Raw genomic sequence first — 26945 nt, 5'->3', positions numbered from 1 at the left:
TGAGTTGTTCAAATGGAAGTTCTTGAGGAATATTCAGGTAGAGAGAAATCTACTAGGACTTGGTAGACATTTGAAAGTGTCATCTTTATCTATTACATAAGTATGATCTTAGTTATTACTCAGAAACTTTTCATTCTTGATTACCAAATAAGGATGAAAAATCCTTTGCTAATATTCAAAGTTCCCTATATAATTTTATTTTAATTTACTTTTTAAGCCTTGTTTCACTCTTTTCCTTATCCTATAATCAGCTAACTTATAGTTGTCCACAATCCCTCAAATGAGCTGTACATTATCTAACTATTGTTTATACTCTTCACTATTTTGTCATTCACTTTCTATATTGCCTTATTTCTCCTTTCTGAACTGGCATTCTCCTGTCCCCTGGCACATAGTATGCACTTAGCAAGTGCCTTTTGATTATCTTTGTCCATAAAGCCAGAGGCAACCCAAAAATTTCTTAGGAGCCTTATTCTCCTTTTTTTTTTCTTTAAATTTCTTAGGAGCCGTAATCTCCTTTTTTTTTTAATTTCTTAGGAGCCTTATTCTCCTTTTTTTTTTTGCTTTTAAGTGAAAATTTAAAAAAAATACCACAAAGAATTGCAATTACTGTACTCACATATATTTCAGAGGTTAAGGAGGTAAAGAAACCTTAATGAAATCCTAATTCCAATAAAAATCTCCCCCAAATTAAAATATTCATTTGAATATATGGTGATTTCATATGTAGATAGACCAAGGTAGGGAAAGTGATTAAAAAATTAATTTTGGAAATATTGGAGAAATATGGTTCAGGCAAAAAAAAAAAAGAGAAATCCAATACTTGAACCTCATGCCGTTATATCATTGATACTTCAAGAAGAGATTAGAGCATGTTGAAAATTGATGCTAGTGGATTTTGCTTGCTCTGGAGTGTTGGGTTATATTAAGTCTAGAGCAGGTTGAGTATCTGCACATAGTCAGGCATCATCCTGGTGAACCTCTGGGCTCAGGGGGCACCAGACTACCTATGAAAGATGAATTGGCTGTATTTGTCAAAACTTCTGTGCCTATCAGTATTGAGATTAAGCCTGTGAATTTCCATCAACTCTCTAGCCTGGGCAAGAGAGGGATATCCATCTCCAGAATAAAAAAAGAGAGTATTATGGTATTGAACAAGGTGAGCATCTAATGATAAAACAAAAATAAAATTTATGACATCCTCCAAAACAGGATTTATTAACTTGGGAGCATTTTCTGAATCTTCTGTTTAGTATCAAACCATTTATTTTTTTTTATGACAGTATTATGTTAGTTTAAAGAAGCTGAGTTACCCAATGAAGTTAACTTTAGACTTTAATAGCAGCTTATATTTATATAGCATTTACTATGTGCTAAGGGCTCACAACTAGGTGCCATTATTATCCTCACTTTACAGTTGAGAAAACAGAGCCAAACAATGACTTGCCTAAGATCATACAGCTGGGAACTGTCTTCCTGACTCCAGGCTCAGTTCTCTGTCCACTGTACCTCCCAGCTTGAAGTATTAACAAAGTACTAATGCTAAAAAAGAGGAAAATTAATAAAAGACCAGATTCTCAATATATTCTAGGAAAATTTCTAAAAAAGTTACTTTTGCAAGTCAGTCATCACAGAAAGGAGTCTTAAGAGCTTATGAACTGCTTTATTCAGCAAAAACTCAATCCCTTTGTCAAGTAAAGATAAAGCAACAAGCGATATTCATGGTTTAAATTATAATTTAATTTGTAATATCTTTGGAGGTAGATGTTGAAATTTTGTGAGTTGTATTAGCTCATAAAACAGCAGGAAGTAACTGGGGGTGGGGGCAGCGGGGAAATGGATGTAGAGAGAAATTTGCAAGAAAGCTGTTTAACCAGGTCCTTATTGGGGCTTTCAAGGACACAACAGCAAAGCTGCTATTTGAATTCAGATCTTCTCACTCCCCAAACCAGAAATTTCCCAGCATATTATGCTGAGGAAAGCAGCACGCTTCAGTGGAAAGAACATTGGCTCCAGAGTCAAGAAGGCTTAAGATGAAAGATTATTAACCCCTTTTCCAGATTTGTAAAATGAAGTGATTGAATTAGATTGTTTCTAAGGTTCATTCCAGTTCTATATCTAAATTTTTCTGGTATTTAAGGATGAAACTGGAAGTACAAAAGGACAAAAAGATTTGCCAAGATTTCTCTTTAATAATTCATTACTTTCAATGACAGTAAAACTACCATATTTGATCTCTGATCACAGTATCTGATCTGCCCCATGAAGAAGTAGATATTCTAAGATTATAGGAAGAATGGCCAAGAGTATATGCAAACAGGTACTATAATGTAATAAAAAGTATTACTCAAGGTCCTCCATAAAATATGAATACTTGGAAAAAAATATAATCCTTACCTAAGCCCCAAAGGCAATTAAAAAAAAAAAACTACCCACCTATATTCTCTACTTTCTCATCTGTACAGACCTCATATGACAGTAATTTAAATTCATGTAAGAGGAATGGACATACTTTTTCAACTATATTCAATAGCCTATCATATTTATAGTCATATAACTGTCTAAAATTTATAAGGAATACAAGGTATCCTTATGTGCATTATTTACAATTAAAAATCATTTGATTCGGTAGAGGAAAGTGCCTCATTAATGACTATCCTTCCAAAAGTGTCTCTCATGTAATGTGGGTAGTTTCAGAAGGAATGCAGGAACAGAAATAGCTTTGTTCAATGACTCATTATTAATATCAAAGTGAGCCATAAAGAAAGCATGACAGATACTGTTTACTGTGTTTTCCCTGATCATGCACTGCATTGAATACAAAGAAAGGAGAAATTTCACATATACAGGGTGTCCTAAAAGTCTTCATTTAGTTTTGAAGGTATCAGAGTTTAAGATACTGAAGCTTAAAACCATGTAAGACTCTCTTGGAGTACCTTGTATATATACACAGTCCCTTTTCATTCGAGTTCATTGCAGGACAACTCCATGACAGGGTCAAACATAGTCAACATATAGCCGTTATTAAAGCTTTAATATTTAACAAGACTTTTAAGAGTATCAAAATGCTCTGTATGGCAGATTTTATTCTGATGTATTCAGCCTCATAACATCATAGAACCTTCTAAATGAAGTCCACAATCGCTCACAGGAATTCATTGTCCCTATCCACACAAGAAATATCAAGTAGATGAAAAATATCTAATTTCAGACCATGGATGATATGAAACTTGGTGGACATTTCATATAGCAAGTCAATTAGTGCACTTATTTTGGATACATCTTGAATGTAGACAAATGGACCCAAAATTGAAGAGAGGAGTCAAGACTGGATCACTTTTGGGAAATTGAGCTAAGCTTTTAATTATCCCCAGTTTTCACTCAAACAAAAGCCATCTTTTAATGTCAGTGTCCTTTCAGCAATGTTATGCTGGAGAGAGTCATATATAATCTTTGAGGAATGAAAGTTGTGGGTCATTCAAAGAAGAAATAGGGAGTCGCATAATATGGTGTAGTCACCGACTAGTGGAAATTGTACAGAAGAAACATTGTGAAATCTATCTGATAATAATTAGAAGCATGTCTGATTAGAAAAGGAAGAAGAGAGACTTTGTAATGAAGGTACAGATAGCTGGTAGTATATATACTCCATTCGAACTTATATATTGTCAAGAGATCTAATGGAAAACTTCTAGCATGTCCTTCTCTGTGGCATGACATTGACAAGAATCATACAAGAGTATAAAGCACAGATGTATTGCAAGTGGCACTGTTTGAAGAAATATCTGTATCTCTGAGAGAAATACCTATATCCCAAGCTCTAACCCTCTTCTTTCCCATTGCTGCTTTTGTGTAAATGACTGCCACTAGGTGTCATGCTAATACTGGCTGAGATTAATTAGAACTCCTTTATGTAAAACATTCATGAGGCCCACATTTCATTGATCACAAGATGGAAAACTTTGTACACCCCAACACTAAACCATCATTTCTCTTAGTTTATGTTATGTCCAGATGAATTTTGTGGACCTTATAAGTATTTTGATTTGAGTATTCAGATGGCCCAAGTTTTCAAAGTTGAACCTCTTATCTTCTCAGATTACAAAGATTCCTTATTATAATCGACTGATAGAAAACCAGACGACTTATTCATTATTTGCAGTGTTTTAAATTCATTCTATATCTTTAAGTTGGTAATGTTAAACTCTTACTTTAGAGGTATAAATTATAGATGAGGGAACAAGAGGATTAAAGCTAAGGCAATTTATATGAAGCAGCCTAATTTGGGATATTGATTATACAATTTATTTAAGTTCTCAATTGACTGGAATAGTGGGCTGAATTTAAAAAGTTGAAATTTTATCAGGATATAAGTAAGTCTTATAGATTAAATCTTAATAGTAATAATGATAATAACTGCTATTATATAGGATTTTGAAGTATGCAAAGTAATTTTATGCAGTTTATCTTGCTAGATTTCTATTACAAACATGAAATAAGTAATTCAAGGATTACTATTTTCAGTATATAAATAATGAAACAACCTCAGTTGGGTGAAGTGATTTGTCTAAGAGGTACATGGTAGGAGCTGGACCTCCCAGGTAGAGATATTCCCTTTTACAATGCAAGTAAATGCCTTCTCTGTAACTTAGTCTTAGAGAGTTGCTTTGAGCATTGAGACATGAATTAACCTTCTCCAGGGTCACATAGCCAGTATGTGACAGAAGTGGGACTTGAACCCAAGTCTGCCTGACTCCAGTGCTAGCTAACTCTTTATCTACTGTGTCATACTGTTGTTTTCAGTTCTTCATGATATGAATTTTATGGGGAACATGGGTATGCTGGTGCAGGTCCAGAAGAGGCATTCCAAATGGAAGAACTGGGACTGTTTAACATAAAGAAGACTAGGACATGGGCAAGAGTTGAAGGAAGCACTGTCACAGGCAACAGCAATGGCAAAACTCAAAATCCACAGTTGCACTAAAATCCTCCTCTAAGCTTTAATAGTAGCTACAGTGTTTCTCTAAGCCTGTGCTAGAAAAACTGAAGTTTTGTCAGGTCCTATCAAATTGAAAGTTGGAAGTTTCAACTATAGGATGTGGGATAGGTTTCTGTGCCTGTGCTTTGAAGATGAAAACATACCTCTATGTGGAATAGGCTCATCAGAAAGGTGGTCACACAGGGGACAGCGCTGGGTGCCTCAGTGGATTGAGAGCCAGGCTCAGAGATGAGAGGTCCTGGGTTCAAGTATGACCTCCACAGTTACTAGCTGTGTATCCATGGGCAAGTCACTTAATCCCCAATTGCCAAGCTCTTATCACTCTTCTGCCTTGGAACTAATATACAGTATCGATTCCCAAGATGGAAAGTAAGGGTTTTCTTTTTTCTTTTTTTTTTGTTTGTTTTTTTAAGAAAGAAAAAGAAGAAAGAAGGAAGGATGGCAGGAAGGCAGGCAGGCCACAGTTAAAGGAAAGTGTGAAAGATTTGTTTGCTGCTTTAGTGGAGAGTATACTTATCCTGCTGAAATAACAGATTTTCACTATAAAGTCAATATGATGCTTTAATATGAAGTATTTTGTGTTTATTATCTTATTTTGTTCTTGCCACACCTTTGTAAGCATTAGTGAGATGTGTTATTAGATAATTTTTTTCTTTAGCTTTGTTTTTGTTGGTGGGATTTACTGTAGTTATCTCTTAACTACCCCTAGTCCTTTTTTTCATTTTCATTTCCCTTTTTTGAGGAAGAAAGCAATGTAGATCCCTGTAGAAAATATTCATAATAAAGTAAAATAAAATTTCACATTGTCTATGTACTAAACTATTTGTAGTATTATTATCTCTTTGTCAGAAGATGGGTAAGATAGTTTGTTATGAGTTCCTAAATCTTTCAGAGTTGTTTTTCTTTACAACTGTTGCAGGTTATTATTATATTATGATATATGATATAAAATATATGTATATTATTATACATTGTGTTCAATTTTGGGAGCCAGATTTAAAGAAAGACCTCAATATGATGTATATGAGATTTATAATCAGGAAGGACTGTTGATAAATACTTTTCAAATATTTGATTATTTTGTCTTCACAACAACTCTGGGAGGTAGGTGTTATTATTCACAGACAAATCCAATAACCCTTGCTTAAGGTCATATAGCTAACAAGTGTCTAAGGTAGGATTTGAGCTCAGGTCTTCCTTGGTCTTAGCTTGGTGTTCTCTCCCCATATCAATATCCTATCTTGGATACTTAATACCTGGATGACAATGGCCTAGTTTTTAACATCTCTCTGATTCTATTTCTTCCTTAGTCAAAAGGGGATATTAATATCTACAGTACCTACCTTAAAGGGTTGGTATGGGGTTCAAATGAGATAATGCAAGATGCCGTGCATTCTTGATTTCATTTTATATATTTCATAATCAGTCAGTCTGTTGGAAATCATTGAGAAAGAGAAAGAAAGATAATGAAGGGATATGAAATCATGTTTTATGAGCTTTGAAGGACCTGGACAATTTTACTCTTCAGTAGAAGAGCCTTATAGGGGCCACATTAGTAGTTTTCACATAATTGAAAAGTTTTATTGAGAAACTGTGATAGTCTTTTTCTGCTTGTCCCAAGGAAGGAAAACCAGGAATGATGGTTAGAGGTTATGAGAGGAAGATTTTAGATGACCATAAAGAAAAATGTACAGCTTTTCCAAAGAGGTTGGAATAGATTAATTTTAAGGTCCCTTCCAAAATTTAGATTCCCTGTTTTTTGTTGTTGTTTTTTTTAAACCCTTACCTTCCGTCTTGGAGTCAATACTGTGTATAGGCTCCAAGGCAGAAGACTGGTAAGGGCTAGGCAATGGGGGTCAAGTGACTTGCCCAGGGTCACACAGCTGGGAAGTGTCTGAGGCCAGATTTGAACCTAGGACCTCCCATCTCTAGGCCTAGCTCTCAATCCACTGAGCTACCCAGCTGCCCCCTCCCTGGGGTTTTGTGTCTCTTCCTTTCCATTTAGAAAACTGAATCTTATGAAGAAGCCGGTCAATGAATTCCTGAGATATGGTTTTTGAAGAGATGTAGTTACAAGAAATGGAAGTCAGGTGGGAACCAACATCAATTTTCCTATTAAATTTTTCTGAGAGCTCTCTTGGCTTAAAGACAATATTAATAAATGTGTTCTTAGTCCTTCTATTAGAAGTAGGTTTAGTGATGCAGGTCTAATGAAACATATGACTGCAGAGCCATTCAGATACTTAACATCTAAAAGAATTTATTTTAGTCATAAATTTCTAATGGAGAGAAAATGTCACTAATTTCTTGATTATCAACTGATTTGTTGCCTCAGAAATGGGTGAGTAAAATTAAGTGTTTTTGCAGCTTCAGACAGTTTCTAGTTACAGTGGAATAAATGACTGTTTTGGGGAAAACACAGGAGTGTAAGTAATAAGTTGGTTATAAACAGCTAGAGGTCACAGCCATTTGTAACAAGGCTTTGTTCTAGAACTTAAATCACAATACCAGTATAAATACAAGATGTATGTATTAATGTATTTAGATATGTTCATATAATTCTTGAATTTGTCTTGGCAAGTAGATTCCTAGGTATTTTATCTTGGCTAGAGTAATTTTAAATGGAGTTTCTCTTGCTAACTCTTGCTACTGCGTTTTATTGGATATATTTAGGAATGCTGATGATTTATGTGGGTATATTTTGTACCCTGCCTCTGTGCTAAAGTTACTGATTATTTCTAGTAGTTTTTTAGTTTATTTTCTTGGATTTCCTAGGTGTGTGATCATGACATCTGCAAAGAGTGATAATTTAGTGCCTACTTTGATCCCTTCATTTTTTTTCCTTCTCTAATTGCTACTGCTAGCATTTCTAGATCAATATTAAATACTAGTGGTGATAATGGGCAACTCTACTTCACTCCTGATTTTATTGGGAAGTCATCTAACTTATCCCCATTGCAGATGATATTTGCTGATGGTTTTAAATAAATACTGATTATTATTTTCAGGAAAGGCCCTTCTATTCCTATACTTTATGGAGTTTTCAATAGAATAAGTGTTGTAGTTTGTAAAAGGCTTTTTCTGCATCTATTGAGATAATTATGTGATTTCTAGTTAGTTTGGATGTTGTTATGGTCAATTATGTGGATGGTTTTCCTGGTGTAAATCCCATCTGGTCATAGTGAATAGTGCTTGTGATAAATTGTAACCTTTTAGCTAGTATTTAATTTAATATTTTTGCATTTATGTTCATTAAGGATATTGGACTATAGTTTTCCTTCTCTATTTTTGGTCTTCTGGCTTGGGAATCAGTACTATATTTGAATCCTAAAAAGAATTTGGGAAGACTCCTATGCTTGTTTTGTCAAATAGTTTGTAGAGTGTTGGGATTAATTGATCTTCAAATGTTTGAGGTGAGATCATCATTCCCTTTTCATTCATGATACTGTTAATTTGATTTTCTTCTTTCTTTTTCTTAATTAGATTAATATTTTATTTTTTTCAAAATAGCTACTCATTATTTATTAGTTCAATAGTTCTTTTACTTTCAATGTTATTAATTTCTCCTTTGATATTTTTATGATTTCTAATTAGTTCTTCATCTGAGGTTTTAAAATTTGTTCTTTTTCTAGTTTTTTTTAGTTGCATGCTCAATTCATTAATCTCTTCTTTTACTTTTTTTTTGTTAATATGCGCACCCAAGGATATAAATTTTCCCCTGAGTACTGCTTTTGCAGTAACCCAAAAATTTTGATATATTGTTTTTCTCAGTGTCATTCTCTTCAGTCAAATTATTAATTATTTCTATGATTTGTTCTTTAACCAACCAGTTTTGGAGAATCAGATTATTTAATTTCCGATTAATTTTTGCCTTTTACTCTTAACTAAATATAGTTTTTATTGTAATATGATCTGAAAAAGTTGCATTTATTATTTCTGCTTTTTTGCTTTTCTTTGCATTGTTTTTATGCCCTAGTATATGATCAGTTTTTGTGAATGTACCATGTGCTGCTGAAAAAGTATATTCCTTTTTATCCCTATTTACTTTTCTCCATATTAATTTTTCTAAGATTTTATTCACATCCCTTACTTCTTTCTTTTTTATTTTTTGGTTTGATTTATCTAGATCTGATAGTGGAAGGTTGAGGTCTACTACTAGTATAGTTTTACTATCTATTTCCTCTTTAAGCTCCAGTAGTTTCTCCTTTAAAAATCTGGATGCTATACCATTTGGTGCATACATGTTGAGTACTGATATTTCTTCATTGTCTATACTGCCTTTTATCACGATGTAATTACATTCCCTATCTCTTTTAATCAGATCTGTTTTTACTTTTACTTTGTTAGATATCATGATTACATCTCCTGCCTTCTTTCCCTCAGTTGATGCCTAATAAATTCTGCTCCAGCCTCTTACCTTTACCCTGTGTGTGTTTACTTTCCTCATATATGTTTTTTATAGACAACAAAAGTTAGGATTTTGGTTTTTAATCCACTCTGTTCTTTGCTCTTGTTTTATGGGTGAGTTCATCTTATTCACATTCAGAGTTATGATTACCACTTGTATATTTGTCATCATTTTTATTTCTTCTTTTAGTCCTGCCCTTTCTTCTTTTACTATTTCCTTCTATACCAATGTTTTACTTTTAATCAGTCCCCCTTTTCTCGACCCTTATTTTATTTCCATTCACACCCCCTCCCTTCTTATTGTCCTATTATTTCTCTTTAAGGTCTATTAATTACCTCACCCCCATCTGAACCCCCCCCCCCCCAACCTTTCACTCCCTTTTGTTACTCTCTGCCCTACATCCCGCTCCCCCTCCCCCTTTATTTATCCCTCTCAACTGCCCTGTAGGGTAAGATAGAATTCTGAACACCAATAGATCTACCTGTTCTTCCCCCTCAGAACTGATTCCACTGTGAGTAAGGTTTAAATATTACCTATTATCACTCTTTTCCTCCCCTTCTTATGCACCTCTTTATGTGGTATAATTTATCCTGTTGTTTTTTTTCCCTTCAAGTTTCCCTAAATACTGTGGCCTTTTTTTTTTTTGCTACACCCCCCTTATTTTTTTTTAACATATCATCTGGAAAAATTTAATACTATAATCTCTGCCTATGAATAATTCTTCTATCTACTATGATAATGAAAATAATTTTTAAGAGTTATAGATATTATTTTTCTATATAGGAATATAATCAATTTGATCTTACTGAAGCCGTTAACCTAAGCCCCCTTTTCATGGTTCTCTTGAATTTTGTATTTGAACATCACATATTCCTCTTAGTTATAATTTTTTTTTTAAGGAATTCTTGGAAATCTTCATTTTTGTTGTTGTTGTTGTTGTTGTTGTTGTTTTAATTGTCCATACTCACCCTTGAAAGTATAGTCAGGTTTGATGTGTAAGTGATTCTTTGTTGTAGACCCAATTCTCTTGCCTTCCTGAATGTGATATTCCATGTCTTGAGGTCTTTTACTGTGGAGACTGCCAGATCCCATGTATTCCTGATTGGGGCTCCTTGATATCTGAATTGTCTCTTTCTGGATGCTTGTAATATTTTCTCTTCAACATTATCATTTTTATTTTACATCATCTTTGCTACTTTGATTGATATGATGTAGAATCTCAGATAATTCTAGTTGTTTAATAAGTAGTGATTTGGAGCATTTTTTCATATAGCTACAGATATCATGGGTTTGTTCCTTAAGAAAAATAAGGGTTATTCTTTGATTCTCAATTGAAGAATGGTTCTTTTCCCAATAAATTTGAATCAAAACCTTTTATATTTTAGAAATGAGACTTTTAAATTGGAGGAATTTCTTGAAAAGAATTAATCTTAGTATTATTGGATTTTTTTTTGAAGTGTTAAAATATCACCCATAATATATATAACTTGGTATTAATTTTTCCAACTGATAATAATTTCCAGGACCTGAATACTTAGTCACTTAAGAAGAAAGAAATGACATCTACCTACAAATTTGTATTCTTTCAGATAAGAATGCAAAGCCTAATATTGTGGGGGCAATTTTACTCTTATCTAATATATTATATATATTACTATCTCTGTGTTATAATTTACCTTTATGTGTATATGTGCTGTAGGTTAATCTGTTCTAAAACTATAGAAATATTTTTGCCTCGGCAAAAATATTAGTTTCTATATGAACAGAATAAATAGAGTTGTGCTCAGATGGAAAACTAACTTTCTTTTCTTCCTTTTAGAGTCATTCAGAGTTCTTTAAGGTTGTCCTAAAATGTTGTGATAATTTTGGTTTGATTACAAGGCCATTTTTCATTTTGCTTTTTTTTTTGTTTTCCTCTGAAGTAACTTTAAAACCATTAGAGGTTTTTTGATCATTTTACTTAGCACAAGTCACCATGACTTTGCATTCCTGATACAGTGTTCAAAACGTGTTGACTTTCATTGACCTTAAATGATTTCCTGAACTGAGTTGGGACAAAACTCTAAACTTTTAGACATTATTATTGTGATTCCCTTACTTGGAACAGCCTGTTTAGAGTTAACCATGCTCAGGGATTTTCTAGTTGCTTAAATGGATAGATTTATGAAGGAGAAAGAATGTTGGGTTCTATTTATAATTTGTATTACAATTTGCTATGCAAGTATATATTCTCAGGTATAAAGATACTGCATCCTCTTATCTTTCAAATAATGTTCAGACCCGATAAACTTCATTAATTCAAAGTAGTGTGTACTTCGTAGCACTGTGCTACTTTGTCTTTCCTGTTGTGCAGAGTATTACATGCATGTGGAAAATTTTTTGTTTGGGCTCCACTAGGATATCCTAGACTTTCAGTGTGAAAGAAATTAATGGCCATCTTGTCTAGCCTTCTGTTTCCTTCCTCTAGTTATCAGGGTAGGTATCACTAATAATTATTTGACCTTTCCATGTGCATATTCAGTTACAGAGAATTCTTTACTTCCTAAGCCAGCCCTTAACCTTTTTGGACAATTCATATTTTTTTCTCTTCAGGTTCTTAATTTCTTAATGACATCTTACTTTTGGAAAGAACAGTCAAGTGTGAAATTACTTGGTCAACTATGTTTTTTATCTTTTTCTTTTTCACACAGAAGAAATCATCTAATTCTAGTATCAAGAAAAAAGCAACCAAAGTGACAGAAGCAAAAAAAGTGATGAAGAGGAAGTTTAAAGTAAATACAAAAGTCACCTTTACTGAAGATGGGGAGGTAGGTTCTGTAAATATTCTGCCATAAAGCTCTATTCAAAACAAGAAGAATCAGTGTACCTAATATGCTTCACTATTTACTATCTAAATCATGCAATTTCTAGAATATATCTTGAGATATCTCTAACAAAGTACTTTCTGTACTTATGATATATAGGAAAGTAAAACTGCCTCTAAAATGAGGACAAGTTTAATAAAATGAGATAATTACCTTCTTTGTTCCATGTCTACTAAAAAGTCTTTCCCTTGCTAGTGTCTTAACTTATCCCAAAGAGATATAGAGATGCCAATATTTGTATAGGTATCTTTATTTCCTGTTTTTCCTTTCCTTAGTACCTGACTTGAACACTAAGGAAAATGCTACAGCACTAAGTTATAGATTATGAAATTTTAATGCTTAAAGACAATCTAATGATCTCACAGTGATGCTTCATTTTTTAAAACCCTTATCTTCTGTCTTAGAATCAATATAGAGTGTTGGTTTGAAGGCAGAACAGCAGTAAGGGCTAGGCAATGAGGGTTAAGTGACTTGCCCAGGGTCACACAGCTAGGAAGTGTCTGAGGCTAGAGCTGAACCTAGGACCTCCTATCTCTAGGCCTGCCTTTCAATCCACTGAGTCACCAAGCTACCCCTAATCCTTCATATTTCATATGAATTAACACAAGGCCCAAGAAGTGATGATAGGCCGAATATCATCTGCTGAGTTTCAGCAGAGTCAGAAGTAGAATCCCAGTTTCCTGACTCCAAAGTCTAGTGTTTCACTTGAGTCTACAACTGTGCCACTTATATCTATCTATCTATCTATCTATCTATCTATCTATCTATCTATCTATCTATCTATCTATCTATATCTCTGTGTGTATATATATCTAAAATCAGAATAGTATAATATAGATTTTATTGCATTAATAAATTTTTTATCCACAGATTCTACATATTTTATCAAAGGTGTAAATAATGCTCATGTTGTCCTTGCATGTTAGAGTAGTTTTAATCTGTCTTAGATATATGTATTTTTCAATAAATAGGAATTACAAAATTCCTTTCCAGATTTTCCTTTCATGGGTCTTAGGTTAAATTTGTAGCAGTTTTCTAAAATCTCATGGCAAAAAGCTTAAGAGGCCAGATAAAAACCAAATCATGACATTTGTAAGAGAAACCTTTATGTTTTTAATAGTGAATTTTGTAGAATTCCTGATAACAGTTTACGACTACTTTTCTTAAATGATATGCTGAATGAAAAATATTTTTTTTCCCTGAAGATAGTTAGGTTATTTGATGTGCTGAAATGGTAAACTGTAGAGATTAAACTTTTCGTGTCTAATTAGCATAAAATAGACATTTTTGTGTCCAATTATCATAAAAGCTTTTTAGCAGAGAAAAGAATCCTTATTTTTGAATGTTAAGATTTATTTATTTATTTATTTATTGCTAATATTGCTAACTTAGTAAAATATGCTTTTGAAACATACTGTATTACATGACCTAAATTATTGGCCTTAGCTCAGTCTTTTTCCTTGTGGTATCAAAACAATGGTCTTGTTCCATCACCAAAAGTATTCATCATATACTTATTAGCTTTGTGGTCTTTTCGATAAAATCTTCAGTCTTCATATAACTCATACATTGGTAATTCATAGAGATCACAATTGAAAGACATGTTAATGGCCATCATTCTTCATCTATATAAGAATGTCCTTTAAAATATCACCATTGAAAGCCTTTGTTTTAGCCTCTGTAGTAGGAAGGAACCTTTTACTTCCTACTTTAGTCTTCATTTCTTAATAGTTATAATTCTGTCCATGTGCCCTAAATCTGCTTCTATCCAGTTTTTACCTAGTACTCCCCTATAGGGCCAAGAAAGTGTATAGAAAGTTTAAGTAACAAAGATATTATGGCAATAATGTTGTGTTTATATCTCCATTTTAGTTTGAATTATTATAATTTTGAATGATAGGATTTATTAACATCTTTGAATTAACAGTTAGTTCAGCAGTGGCCACCTATACAGAAATCCATTGTGAACAAAACTGAGGAAGAGGATGAAGGACCTGGCATTAATTTAGAGAAAGCAAAGGAAAGGCTGCAAGAAGAGGACAAATTTGACAAAGAAGAATACAGAAAGAAAATTAAAGCAAAGCATAGGGTAAGCCCTCATTTTTGTTATTTAAAATTTTGTCAACAATTTTTGTTACCTCATCTTTATTCTCATATATGCTTTATTTTCTCACCTTCTCATTTATCCCCCTCCCCCATTCTACTATAGGTACTTTGAGAACCTTTCCTTTTAACAAAAAATGGAAAAGAGAAAATAAAAAACAATTTCATCACAATGTATATATGTCTGATTGTTTATACAATGTTTCTTTTTTTAAAAAAATCATTTACTTTCTCAGTTACATGTAGAAACAATTTTTGAGAATTGTATTCTGATATTTTAGGATTCATATCCACCCCACCCCCACCCCTACCCTTACCAAAAGCAGTAAATAGTCTGATGTAGGTTGTACTGGTACTTTCATATACCTATTTCTGTTTTGGCCTATTGTGATAGAAGATACATATCACACTTCAATGGAAATCTCAGGAAGGAAATAAAGTGGAAGGTGACATGCTCTGAATATGCACTCAGCCTCCAGCAGTTTCTTCTTTGACTGTGGATAGCATTTTCATCATTAGCTTTGTGTTTATCTTTGGAGACATGTTTTGCTTAAATTAGATGAATTCATCCTCAGTGATAAGGATATCCCATTAGTTGTTCCATACTCAAAACAAGAGACTGTACTGTGATATTAAAAAAAAAAAAGTATCTCTTGGACACCATATAACAAGAAATCATTAGGAAAACTGCCCTGATTTCCTTAAACAGAAGGGGAAATTAGAAGTTGAAAGAATCCACCAACCACCTCCTGAAAGACACCTTAAAATAAAATATACCAGACTATTAAAATCAAAACTTCCAGCCAAAGGCAAAGTAATGCAAGTAGCCAGGAGACAATTAAAATACTATGGAGCCAAGGTCAAGATTACACAAGACCTAGCAGCTTCTACATTAAAGAACCAGAGGCATAGAATATGATATTCAGAAAGGCAAGGGATCTAGGCCTACAACCAAGACTCACTGAGCATAAATAATCCTCCAGGAGTAAAATGACATTTAATGAAACAGAATACTTCCAGGCAGTCTTAAAAAAAAAAAAAACTAGAGCAAAGAAGAAAATCTGATGATCACATTTCGTTCTTAAGAGAAGCATAAAAAAGTAAACAAAACTGAAAGCCTAAAGGCTAAATTTAGTACATTTATACCGAGGAAGGTGATAATTAAGCTACTTAAAATATCTATGATACTTGAGATTTATCAAGGTTTTTAAAGTGTTCAAGACAGCTTAGGTGTTTAAAATACTTAAAATCTCTTTCATTACCAGGACAATAAGAAGTAGTATACATACAAAGCAGGGAGGAAGTGGAATAGGCTGGGTTAATATACAAAAAAATAAAAGAAAATCAAGTGATGGGAAAGAAGAACATATGGGGATAAGAGAAAAGAAGATTAAGAATGAGATAAAAGTATTTCACATGAAGAGCCTAAGAATCAGTAGGCTGGAGAAGATAGTGGGCAGTGTTTGAATTCTCCTCTCTCAGAATTAGATCAGTGGGAATAACACTCACACTTAGCCAGTACCTATTTTGCCATATAGGGAAGTAGAAGGGAAAGGAGAGGGGGCATGTGGGTGGCTCAGTGTAGATTGAGAGCCAAGCCTGGAGCGTGGAGTCTTAGGTTTAGATCTGGTCTCAGCCACTTCCTAGCTCTGTGACTCTGGGCAAGTCATTTAACTCCCATTGCCCAACCCTTACCACTCTTCTGCCTTGGAACCGATATGTAGTACTGATTCTAAGGCGGAAGGTAAGAGTTAAGGAGAAAAAAAAAGATGTAATAATGAAATTAAAATATTATATGTAATATTAATTTTTAAAAATTGTGGTCACTGTATATAAAATTAACTCTCAAGTCATGAGTCTTATTAGTAGCTCTTAAAAATTAAGTTTTATTCAAAACTGAGATTAAGCAAAAAGAGGGAAATGTAGAAAGAAGTAAGAAAATATCACCTAGCTAAAATACCCTAAATCTAATCAAGAAGCCGAAATCTGAAGCTCCCAAGTCATCAAAGCCTTGGAGTGCTCAGAAGGCACCAGAGCCTACACTCTAGACTGTGCTCCACTGAAGTGCCAACCTCCAGCTAGAGCTCTGCCTCCTGTACCACACCTTTTCCTTCCTCTCTTCCTTCATGCAAAGTATGCATACAAAATGGGATGCAGGGTAGGAAGAGCTTGGGGAGGATGAGCCTGTGGAGTGGAGCCTTTCTACACCATACCACCTGTGATTCTTTTAGGAGATGTGCATGTTGAAATCTCCCAGATTTACATGCCTAGTCTCCCTAATGAATCATTTTAAATAACCATCTTATATCTCTAAAGTTCCCTTACTAGAGATCCATACAATATTGCACTATCTATGGGGAAATTATAATAATTGGAAATTAGAGAGAAATAAAAAAGAAAGAGAACAAAACCAACAATTGGTAGGTACATTGACAAAAAGCCAATTAGGGGGCAGTCCCCTTTGGCATAAAAGTTTACATTCAAAATAAATGTATTCAATCCTCCAGTTCAATTCACTACATCCCAAAGTTCATTGAGGATCTTTTTATGTAGTATATGGTTTCTGCTGGCTTCTTTATGGCTCCTTCTCTAAAAAGTTCACTTTCTTTATTTGGAAAGATAGCAAGTTCCTTTTCCTGAAATTAGTCTCAAAAAAAAATTTTTTTTTTTAATCTTGAATTTGACAAAAATTATACAAAGGGAAAGGAGACTAAGAGGAGGAGTGAAGGACGTTTGGGGAGGTGATGGTCAGAAGCAAACAGGGAAATGACAAAAAGGGGGAGAGAGACAAAGGGAAAGATACAGAGAGGGGGGAGGATAAATAAGGGAAAATAAGATGGAGAAAAACACACAGTAGTTATAAATTGTGAATGTGAATAAAATGAAATCATCCATAAAATGGAAAAGGATAGCTGATTGGATTGAAAACCAAAATCTCATAATATACTACCTATAAAAATCGCATTTAAAGCACAGAGACACACCCAGTAAAAATAAAGAACTAGAGCAGAATCTATACCTCAGCCAGAATTAAAAAAAAAACAAAAAACCTAACCAAACAAAAGTAAAAATCTATCTCATCTAAAGAGATAAGAAAGAAAATTAAAATTTGATAAAAGCCACTATCCACAATGACACAATATCAAATGTGTTTATGAATGTGTGTGTGTGTGTGTGTGTGTGTGTGTGTGTATGAAATAGTATAGCATCCAGATTCCTAAAGGAGAAATTACATGATTTATAGAAGGGAATAGATAATAAAACTATAGAGGAGATCTCTACCTTCCCCTTTCAGAAGTAGAGATATCCAACAGAAAAATTAATATAAAGAAGTTAGGAGGTAAATAAAACTTTAGAAAAGTTGGATATGATAGACCTTTGGAGAAAACTGAATGGGGAATAAATAGCAAAATGCATGTTCTCAGAAGTACCTGACGTCTTCATAAAAATTGACCACATAATAGGGCATAAAAACCTCACACAGTCCAATGTAGAAAAGTAGTAATAGTAAATACATCCTTTAAATTAGTGTATAATATAATAAAAATTATATTTAAGAATGGACAGCAAAAAGACTAAAATTAATTGCAATCTAAATAATGTAATTCTAAAGAATGAATGGGTCAAAGAACAACTTATAGAGACTATCAATAATTTCATTAAATAGAATGATGAGACAATACTATAATTTGTCAAGAGAAGACAAAACTATATATAGGGGGAGATTTATATCTCTAAATGCTTACATCATTAAAATATAGAATGAGTAGATCAATGAATTGTACATGCAATGATGAAAAAACCTAGAAAGAGAACAAATTTAAAAACACCTATATAACTCCAAATTGAAATCCCCAAAATCAATGGATAAATAAAATTGAACATAAGATCATTGAATGAGAGAAGGAACTAGTTTTATGAAAAAATAAAATAGATAAATCATTTGTTCACTTGGTTAAAAAAAAGAAAGAAGAAAACCAAATTCCCAATATCAAAAATAAAAAAGATAAAATCACAAAATGAAGTAGAATTTATAGCAATTATTTGGAGTTATTATGCCCAACTTTATTCTAGTAAATCTGACAATCTCAAGTTAACTAGAAGAATATTTATAAAAATTGTCCAGATTAACAAAAGAGGCAATAGATTATTTAAATAACCCCCATCACAGAAAAAAAAATTGAGCAAACCATCAAAAAATTCCCTAAGAATTGCAGTTGCAGGTCCAGATGGATTCACAAGTGAGTGTGACTAAACATTCAAAGAACAGTTAATTCCAATATTACGTAAATATTGCATATGGTTCTGCTCAAAAGGAGCTTTTCTTAAAATGATAAAGGGAATCTATCTAAAACCACCAGCAAATATTTTCTGTAATGGAGACAAATTTCCCAGTAAGATCACAGGTAAAGCATGGTTGCCCATTTTCACCACTACTATTTTTATTTTGTGCTACAAATGCTAGTATTGGCTGTGACAAGGGAATCACTTTAAAAGACTGATATATATTAATTTAAGGTCGCCAAGGAATTCAGCTATGTAATTCCTAAATGAAAACTCAAGTTTGCAGTCAATCTTTTATGGAGTTTAATTACAATAGGAGGAAGAAAGGAATTAGAGATAGAGAGAGAGAAAAAGGGAGAGAAAGGAATAGGGCTTAAATACCCCTTCTGTTTAGGCTGGGCCAAAAGGCCCAAGCCCTTAGATAGCTGGGGCAAAGAAAGGAGATCAGTCCCTATTACTCACGTGACCAAAATGGAGAAACAGTCTCAGAGGCCCCCACCTTCAGCTTCCTTCAGAGCAAGCTTCTCAGAGTATACTCCCACCACTCCGATCAACTCCTCAACCACCCCTAGTCTTCAGACCCCCCTGATCTTTAAGGAAACCATCCAAGTTGCCTCCCCTCAGTTCTCACATCTACCAATCACTGTCCATCAATTTCCCTGTTCCAATGGAGGCTCTAGCTTAACCCAGGACCGCCCAGAGGTTTCTGGCTTTTGCACATGTCTGTTGAAGGTCATATTTTCAAATGATTAAATCTTTGCTCCTTTGCTACAGCCCTTTCTAAATCCTGTTAACCTGAGTAGGGTAGAGATTGGAATAATTAAATTTTGATCTAGGCTGCAGCCCTTAGTCAATCCTGTTAGGACTGAATAGGGTGGAGATTGATTCCAAGTATCTCTATTGTATTAATTCTAAAATCAATCATGACTCAAAGAACTTCCTGTTCTATGTTTAAGCATAGGTCAAAGTCCTTTCCATTGTTCAGCAAAAGGTTTCTGTCCTAAAGTAATCTTAAGAAGGGAAGAGAAGGAACCTCCCATGCCAATGGGGTTCCCATTCCAATAGACTATCAGTAAGAAATTTTCCAAGTATGAAATATCCCAATGGTGAAATTTCCAACATTTATAAGTCTAAGGAATTTTGAGGTTTACATGGCAATGAGTAGAAAAAGAATTTGTAGGAATTCAAAGGGCAGTGAAGAAACAAAATATTATTCCTTGCAAATCGTATAATGACATATATAGAGAATCTCAGAGAAATCAACCAAAAAACTAATAGAAATAATTAATAACTTTGACAGTTTCGGGATAGATAATAAACCCATACAAATCATCAGCTTTTCTATTTACCATCATGAGTTCCTATTTACCACCATCAAAATTCAACAGCAAGAATTGTAGATGATATAAAGTACTCACCAAAACAAACCCAGCAACTATAAGGATATAATTACAAAATACCTTTCATACAAATAAACTCTTAACATAAACAATTTGAATAATATTAATTGCTCCTCCTGGATAGGCTGAGCCAATATAATAAAATGACAGTCTTATCTAAAGTATTTTACCTGTTCGATGCCATACCAATTAAATTAATCAAAAATCATTTCTAAAAACTAGAAAAAATAACAGCAAAATTCATATGGAAGAACAAAAGGCCAAGTATACCAAGGGAAGTAATGGAAAAAATATATAAAGGAAGGAGGCCTTGTCATATCTGATCTCAGACTATACTATAAGGTGATACTAGAGTAGTGGATCAATGGAATCGGTTAGGAAATCAACACACAGTTGTTAGTGACCATAGTAAAAGAGTACTTGATAAACCCAAAGTTCTAAGCTATCAAAGTAAGAACTCACTATTTGAGAAAAACTGCTGTGAAAAATTGGAAAACAGTATCGCAGAAATTATATAGAATAACAACTTACTCATACACCTAGATAAAGTCAAATTGGATACTTTTATGACTTAAACAAATTAGGTGAACACAGAAAGTTTTGCCATCAGACTTATGGATAAGGGAAGAATTTATGACCAAACAAGCCATGAGACAATAATGAAAAATAATTTGTACTACATCAAATTAAAAAGCTTTTACACAAATATGGGAAATAACAAATTAGGAAAAATTTTATAGCAAATATCCCTGACAAAGGCCTCATTTCTCAAATATATAGAGAACTAAGTCAAATTTATAAGAATACAAACCATTCTCCAATTGAAAAATGGTCAAAACATATGAATAGACAGTTACTAGATGAAGAACTTAAAACTATCCACAGTCATATTAAAAAATGATCCGAATCACTATTGATTTGAGATATACAAATTAAAACAATTCTGAGATACCACTTCATACCTATCAGAATAGCAAAGTGACCAAAAAGGAAAATAGTAAGTATTGGAGGGGATATAGGAAAATTGGGCTCTGATACACTGTTGGTGGAATTATGAACTAATACCACCATTCTGTAGAGCAATCTGAAACTACACCAAAAGGGCCATAAAACTATATATATATATATATCTTTAATCCTAAAAAGATCAGAGTTAGGGGAAAAGTATCTACTTGCACAAAAATATGTTTATCAGTTATCTTTCTAGTGGCAAAGAACTGGAAACTGAGTGAGTGTCCATCAATTGGGGAAAGGCTGAACAAGTTGTGGCTTATAATGGAATGCTACTGTGCCATAAGAAATGAGGAACAGGGTGAATTCAGAAAAGTCTGGAAAGACTTATATGAACTTATGCAAAGATTTGAGCAATACCAAGAGAAAAAGAGAAGAATATATATTGTAAGAGCAATATTGTATGATGATTAACTGTGGAGAAAACTATTACCATCAAAACAAGGTCCCAGGATAAGCCCATGAAAAAAAATACTCTCCAAAGCCAGAGGAGGAACTCTGTTGGAATCTGATTGTACATCAAAGCATGCAATTGTTTACTTTTTCCCTTCATACGTTTTTATTGTATATGTGGTATGTGTCTTCTGTCAAAACATTGGTACTATAGAAATATTTATTGCATAAAAACACTGTTATAACCTTTAACAGACCATTTTCTACCTCAGATGGGGGGAATTTGGGAGGAAAGGAGAGGATCTGACTCAAAAAATATCAGAAAATGGTTGTCAAAAATTGTTTGTATATGTAATCGAAAAAAGTTTTAAAAAGACAAAATAAAATTATTAATATATATTTAAAACAAGCAAATTTAACCCAGTTTAAGAACCTTCACTTAGAGAAAGATCTCCAGGATGTTGCATAGATGTTCCCTGGCAAATTTAAGGAGAGACATGGCTAAGAATCAGAGATAGGAAGTATTTTCCTTTAATGCAAGGAATACTTCTATCAATGAAATCCTCTTCATTGAAGAGTCAAAATTAATAAAATATAAAATAGGCTCAATTTGGCAAATCCTTTGTTAACATGAAAGATTCAAATCTTTTTCAATGTAGTATAGTGTAAGACAATGTGCAACTTGTACTTAGGGGCCTTTTCTGTATATTGGCCTCAGGTCAGTGCTCCTGTGGATATAGGTGCTTGGAAATTTAAAAAAGATTCTTGCCTAAAATTCTCTCTCTCTCAGTCCTCTTTTGCCATGGACATAATTGTAAAATTTTTAAATTGTGACATCGATGTCTATGTAGCTATAGAAAATGCAGGTTAATATTTAAACCTATTTATTTTTCATTTATTTTTTCATCACATACCAGCACATTGATAACAAATAAGACACACAAGTATTTTATAGAAATTAAACCCTTTGCATAATACCAGTTCTGATTCAATAAGTTTTGAGATGAGCAGACTGCCTACTTCCATCCTCACCAATGTTCAGTTCTACCCACATTGTCCATCTGCCACCATAAGGTCTCTGGTTTTAGACTAGTAAAGCTAAAGGCCTTTTAGTTCTCTAGTTGAGAGAAGTTACATTTATATTATACCTTTTTCTCCTTATCTGCCCTCTGTAAAAGAGAGAATCTGCAATTCATGCAAAGGACATCATCTGTCAATCAAAAGGAAGATTCCATTGGAATCTTCCAGGAGAAGCAGTTGGAGCCAAACCAGCAGCTGAACTGGGAAACTTACTTCTGAGCTAGGCTGAGAGGCTTCTGACTGGACCCCTCTTAACTTCTGACCGAGACTGAGAGACCCTTGTGGCTTCTGGAGCTGGGGGAGAGGCTTTTGAACTAACTTTTGTCTACTATATTCAGCAACCTTTTTCCCCCATATCTTATCTTACCTTGGTTTAGCTCCAGTTTTAATGGCATGTTGCATCTCTTGCAAATCAGATACTTGCTTAGTGTAGTTTAGCATGCAATGAGAAGAACAATTGGACTTTTTGTACCTAGTTTGTGAATTTTGTGTGTATTTGTTGTTATTGACTTCATATTCTTCAAAAAACAATTTTTTATCAAGTGTCCTCACTTGTGACAAAAGAAACATTCCCTAGTTTCTCTCTGCACTGGTTTAGGTTTGTAAGTAGGTGTTGGTTAACTAGATCTTGTGTAAGTCTTAACAGTGTTTAGTGTTTTGATTTCTTCTATGTCCTTTTCCTTTAGATTTTTCTCTTGTTATCTCTAATTTGTCTCTCAAGTCTTATACTTGTTTTGCTCTTACTGATTATCATGCACGTAACTTGATGTGTCACCGAGTTCAATGAGGCTAACCGTATCATATTTAGGAAAACAATGCCTAAAGAAATTATTTAACTTAGGTGTGCAACCCCTTAAAAATTGTCTACAGACATGACTTGCAGATTCTTCACTATTTGTCTCTAGACCCAATATTGATTCTGCCATCTCTGATAGTTGGTCAATGTATATGGCAGGATGTTCCCCTTTGCTCTGCATGATCTTATCAAATCTAGCCCATGCATTTGGGTTTGAGCAGCACTGTTTAATTGCTTGAAGCAAGTATTCCCTGCATTTTCTTAGCTAGACATGCTAGTAGGGTTTGCAAAGTCTAGATCTCCCCTTTGCTCCACAGTGGACCAACTAGTCAGGCTACTATCAGTCCTGGAATTTTCTAGGAATTGTCTTTGTTCATGGGGGCTAAACAGTTCAGATAGTAGGAACTCTACATCCTCAAAAACAGGATCAAAAATTCTAAAAGCAAGTTTCAGTTCCTTCTGAAATTTGAAAGGATGTTCTACAAATTTTGGTCAACGTTTCTTTAGGGATTCAAGTTCCAGTGAGGTGAATTGTCTGTGAACCTTAGACTGCAGTACACCAGTTGTACTGGATAGCTTGGTGACTTCCTTTAATGGACAAATTTTCTCTGGTTAACTTTCAGGCTTGGTGTCATTGTCATCTTCATTTCCCTTAGGTACACTATCTGCATGTCTATTGTCCTTGCCATTAACCTGATCTCTAGCCCCTTTTCTTTGATCAATTCTCCCAACAAGGTCTTAATTACAGTTTCTAGATTATTATCAATAACCAGTATCTTTTCTGTCTTTAGGGGAATCACAAATCTAAAGATCTTCTTTACATAGGTTAGAGTCTGAAGGGCTGCCATAAGGATCACATAAACTTGAGCCAGGATTTTCCAGAGTATCAGTTCAGTTTGAAAAGGTAACTGCAATATTGAAATTGTTATGTTGCCTATGTAGTCAGTAGAGTCAAAGATCATGTGGGTCATTTTACTGTAGATTATATTATATGCACAGAAACAAGCAATGGCTGCTATAACCACAAATCCACAGATAGCCTGCTTAAACATGTCTTCTACTTCTCTGCCTTTCTAAGAATTGTGGTGTTCAGTCTGTCTTAAAGGTACCAGTTATAATAAATGGATACTGGGGTTTCTATTGATCAATGCTGGATGACTAATGAATCAAGATTTTTACCTACCCTCCTCCCTCAATACCTTCCCAGTTTCTCCACCTTTCCCCTCCTGCCTCCCTTCCCCTCCCCCCTCTTAGTCAGCCACCTTCTAAGTAACTCAGTGTGAATTATGAGGTTTAGAGAAGATATTCTTCTTTCTCTTTTCTCAAATAAGGAGGTTTATTGGGGGAGACAGGACAAGGATAGAGGATGAGGTAAGTGGGATGGGGTATTCCCTAATTTATACAAGGAGTTAGGAGAGTATTGGGAGTATGGCAATCAGTCACTATCAGAGATAGTCAGAAAGTTATGAGGACAATTGTTTTCTTCTTTCTTCTTCTTCAAACTAAAATCTCAGATATACAATTAGTTCTTCAAGTTCAGCCACCACCATCAGCCACACTAGCCAAAAGTTAGTTCAAAAGCCTCTTCCCCTGCTCCAGAAGCCACAAGGGTCTCTCAGTCTCGGTCAGAAGTTAAGAGGGGTCCAGTCAGAAGCCTCTCAGCCTAGCTCAGAAGTAAGTTTCCCAGTTTAGCTGCTGGTTTGGCTCCAACTGCTTCTCCTGGGAACATTCCAATGGAATCTTCCTTTTGATTGATTCCTTTGCATGCATTGCAGATTCTCTCTTTTACCCCCCCTCCAAAAAAAAAAAGGTTGGCATACTTTGTAAACAAAATGTGAATTTATATTATTTTGAAAAATTTTGCAACTTTCCTTAAGGTAGTTGGAAACACCCTGGACTTTCACAACAAAGCAAAGGAATCTTAGCACTAAAGTTCAAACTGGCATTGCCTTGAGGCAAATAGAATTTTCAGCTCCTGCATTAACCATTCAGGAACTCAGAGGTTGGTCTGGCATCTCCTTCAGTGTATTGTATATAGAGGTCTTTGTGTGATGTTTGACTACTTTTTACATGATTTCTGTTAAATGGATCAGTAGACCTTTTGCTTTTCTACAGCAGCAATCCACATTCCAGTCATTTAAAATGTGATGTAGTTTCACAGTGCCATTTTATGAACAGGAAGGAAGAAGATATTGAATGTAGCTTTGGGGAAAGGAATGAATAGAGAAATATACTATAAATAAGGTGAATAAATGAACCTGAAGTAAACTTATTGCAAATTATTAGGGCCTGGAAGCAATCTCCCTTCTTATTTTTTTTTTTTTAATGTCAGGAATGTCAAAAGGACTTTGTACTGTTTCACATAACTGTTTCAGCAATAAAATCCAAAGCTATTACATAATGTTGTCGATGTATTGAAATCTAACAGCTCCACAACTTGCAAAGCATTTTCAAAGTCTTTATAGTTTTTATTCTACCGTGTCCCCTTATTTTCTACCATTTTAATCTTAATTAAGACAAAGGGTATAGTTCAAGATATAAAGGCCTTTCTGCTCTTCCTTTTCCCAAGCTGTGAATGATAAAATTAGATGGTTAAGAAATTTATAACCTCAAATATCAGATTCTGTTTTTGAGCCCTTTTCAATTAAAATGGTTGATATTTGGCAAAAAAATCTTAGCACTGTAATGGTTTTCAGGATTTATCTACACTTAATTTATAATTTCATAGAATAATCCATATCATATATTATGTTTTATGAGAAGACTTTATTGTTCAAAGGCATTTATGTAAATATAACTTGATTTTATGTTCATTTTTATCATAGATAAGGGTTTTTTTTTGCATCAAGTCAAAATCAATACAAAATTATTATCTTGTAACTTAAATGAGGTGGCAGAAAAGGACTCAAATCTTTGTGGAGTAGGATATTAGAACTTATAAAATGTGACCAATTCTAGCTGAACACTGTGCTTTGGTGGGGAGAAGGGAGAGGGAGGGGAAGAGAAAAAGAGATTTGGATTAGAAAGTTGTTTCATTCAACAATTATTAAAATACTCCTTGAAAAACCTATTGAAATTGAAATCCTGTTTTTATATATAGTGTATGGACTGTAGGAACAAAATCCCCAGGAAACTGAACTCATGGAGTTCATAAAAAATCCAGCCTCAAAAGTATACATAATTTTTCAAGATAACTTCTTTTATAGATATAATTTCTCATGTGTATGTAGAAATTAGACCTTTGTAAGAAACATATTTTATTTACCAATCTGTGGTACTTATATGTAGCACAGAATTTGAGTATCTCTAATTCAGTCTGTACAATTAGGCATTAGATTTCCCAACAGTTTTCATTGCTAAAAGATGCTGACATTTCTTATCACCCTGGATAGGTAATAAAATACTCAGAAACAGTTGGAAGAGTTTCAATTGATTTGGGGAATTTTAGAATTCATTACCCAAGTTAAGATAGTTCTCTTCTGTCTTGTGAAGATAAAAATATTATAGGTACTCAGTCTATTTTCATGTTTATTTGAATAGATTAAATGGTACTTAAAGAGAATTACATTATTGATTTAATAAAGTCTCATTAAATCATTTCAAGGTC

The 26945-nt window shown here is 33.8% G+C and overlaps 1 protein-coding gene across 1 annotated transcript in view; it reads left to right on the top strand.

Annotated features, from left to right (window-relative positions):
* Nucleotides 1-26945, top strand: part of DDX10 (DEAD-box helicase 10) — a 370510-nt gene that overhangs the window by 198799 nt on the left and 144766 nt on the right. Inside the window, exons 14-15 of the mRNA XM_007494873.2 lie at nucleotides 12098-12214; nucleotides 14199-14360. Coding sequence (XP_007494935.2) covers nucleotides 12098-12214; nucleotides 14199-14360 — 279 coding nt within the window. The remainder of the gene's footprint in view (nucleotides 1-12097; nucleotides 12215-14198; nucleotides 14361-26945) is intronic.

This window comes from Monodelphis domestica, chromosome 4 (assembly GCF_027887165.1).
Source record: "Monodelphis domestica isolate mMonDom1 chromosome 4, mMonDom1.pri, whole genome shotgun sequence".
NCBI classification, from domain to species: Eukaryota; Metazoa; Chordata; class Mammalia; order Didelphimorphia; family Didelphidae; genus Monodelphis; species Monodelphis domestica.
The sequence above is the reverse complement of the archived record's forward strand: the minus strand, read 5'-3'. Positions and strand labels throughout refer to the sequence as shown.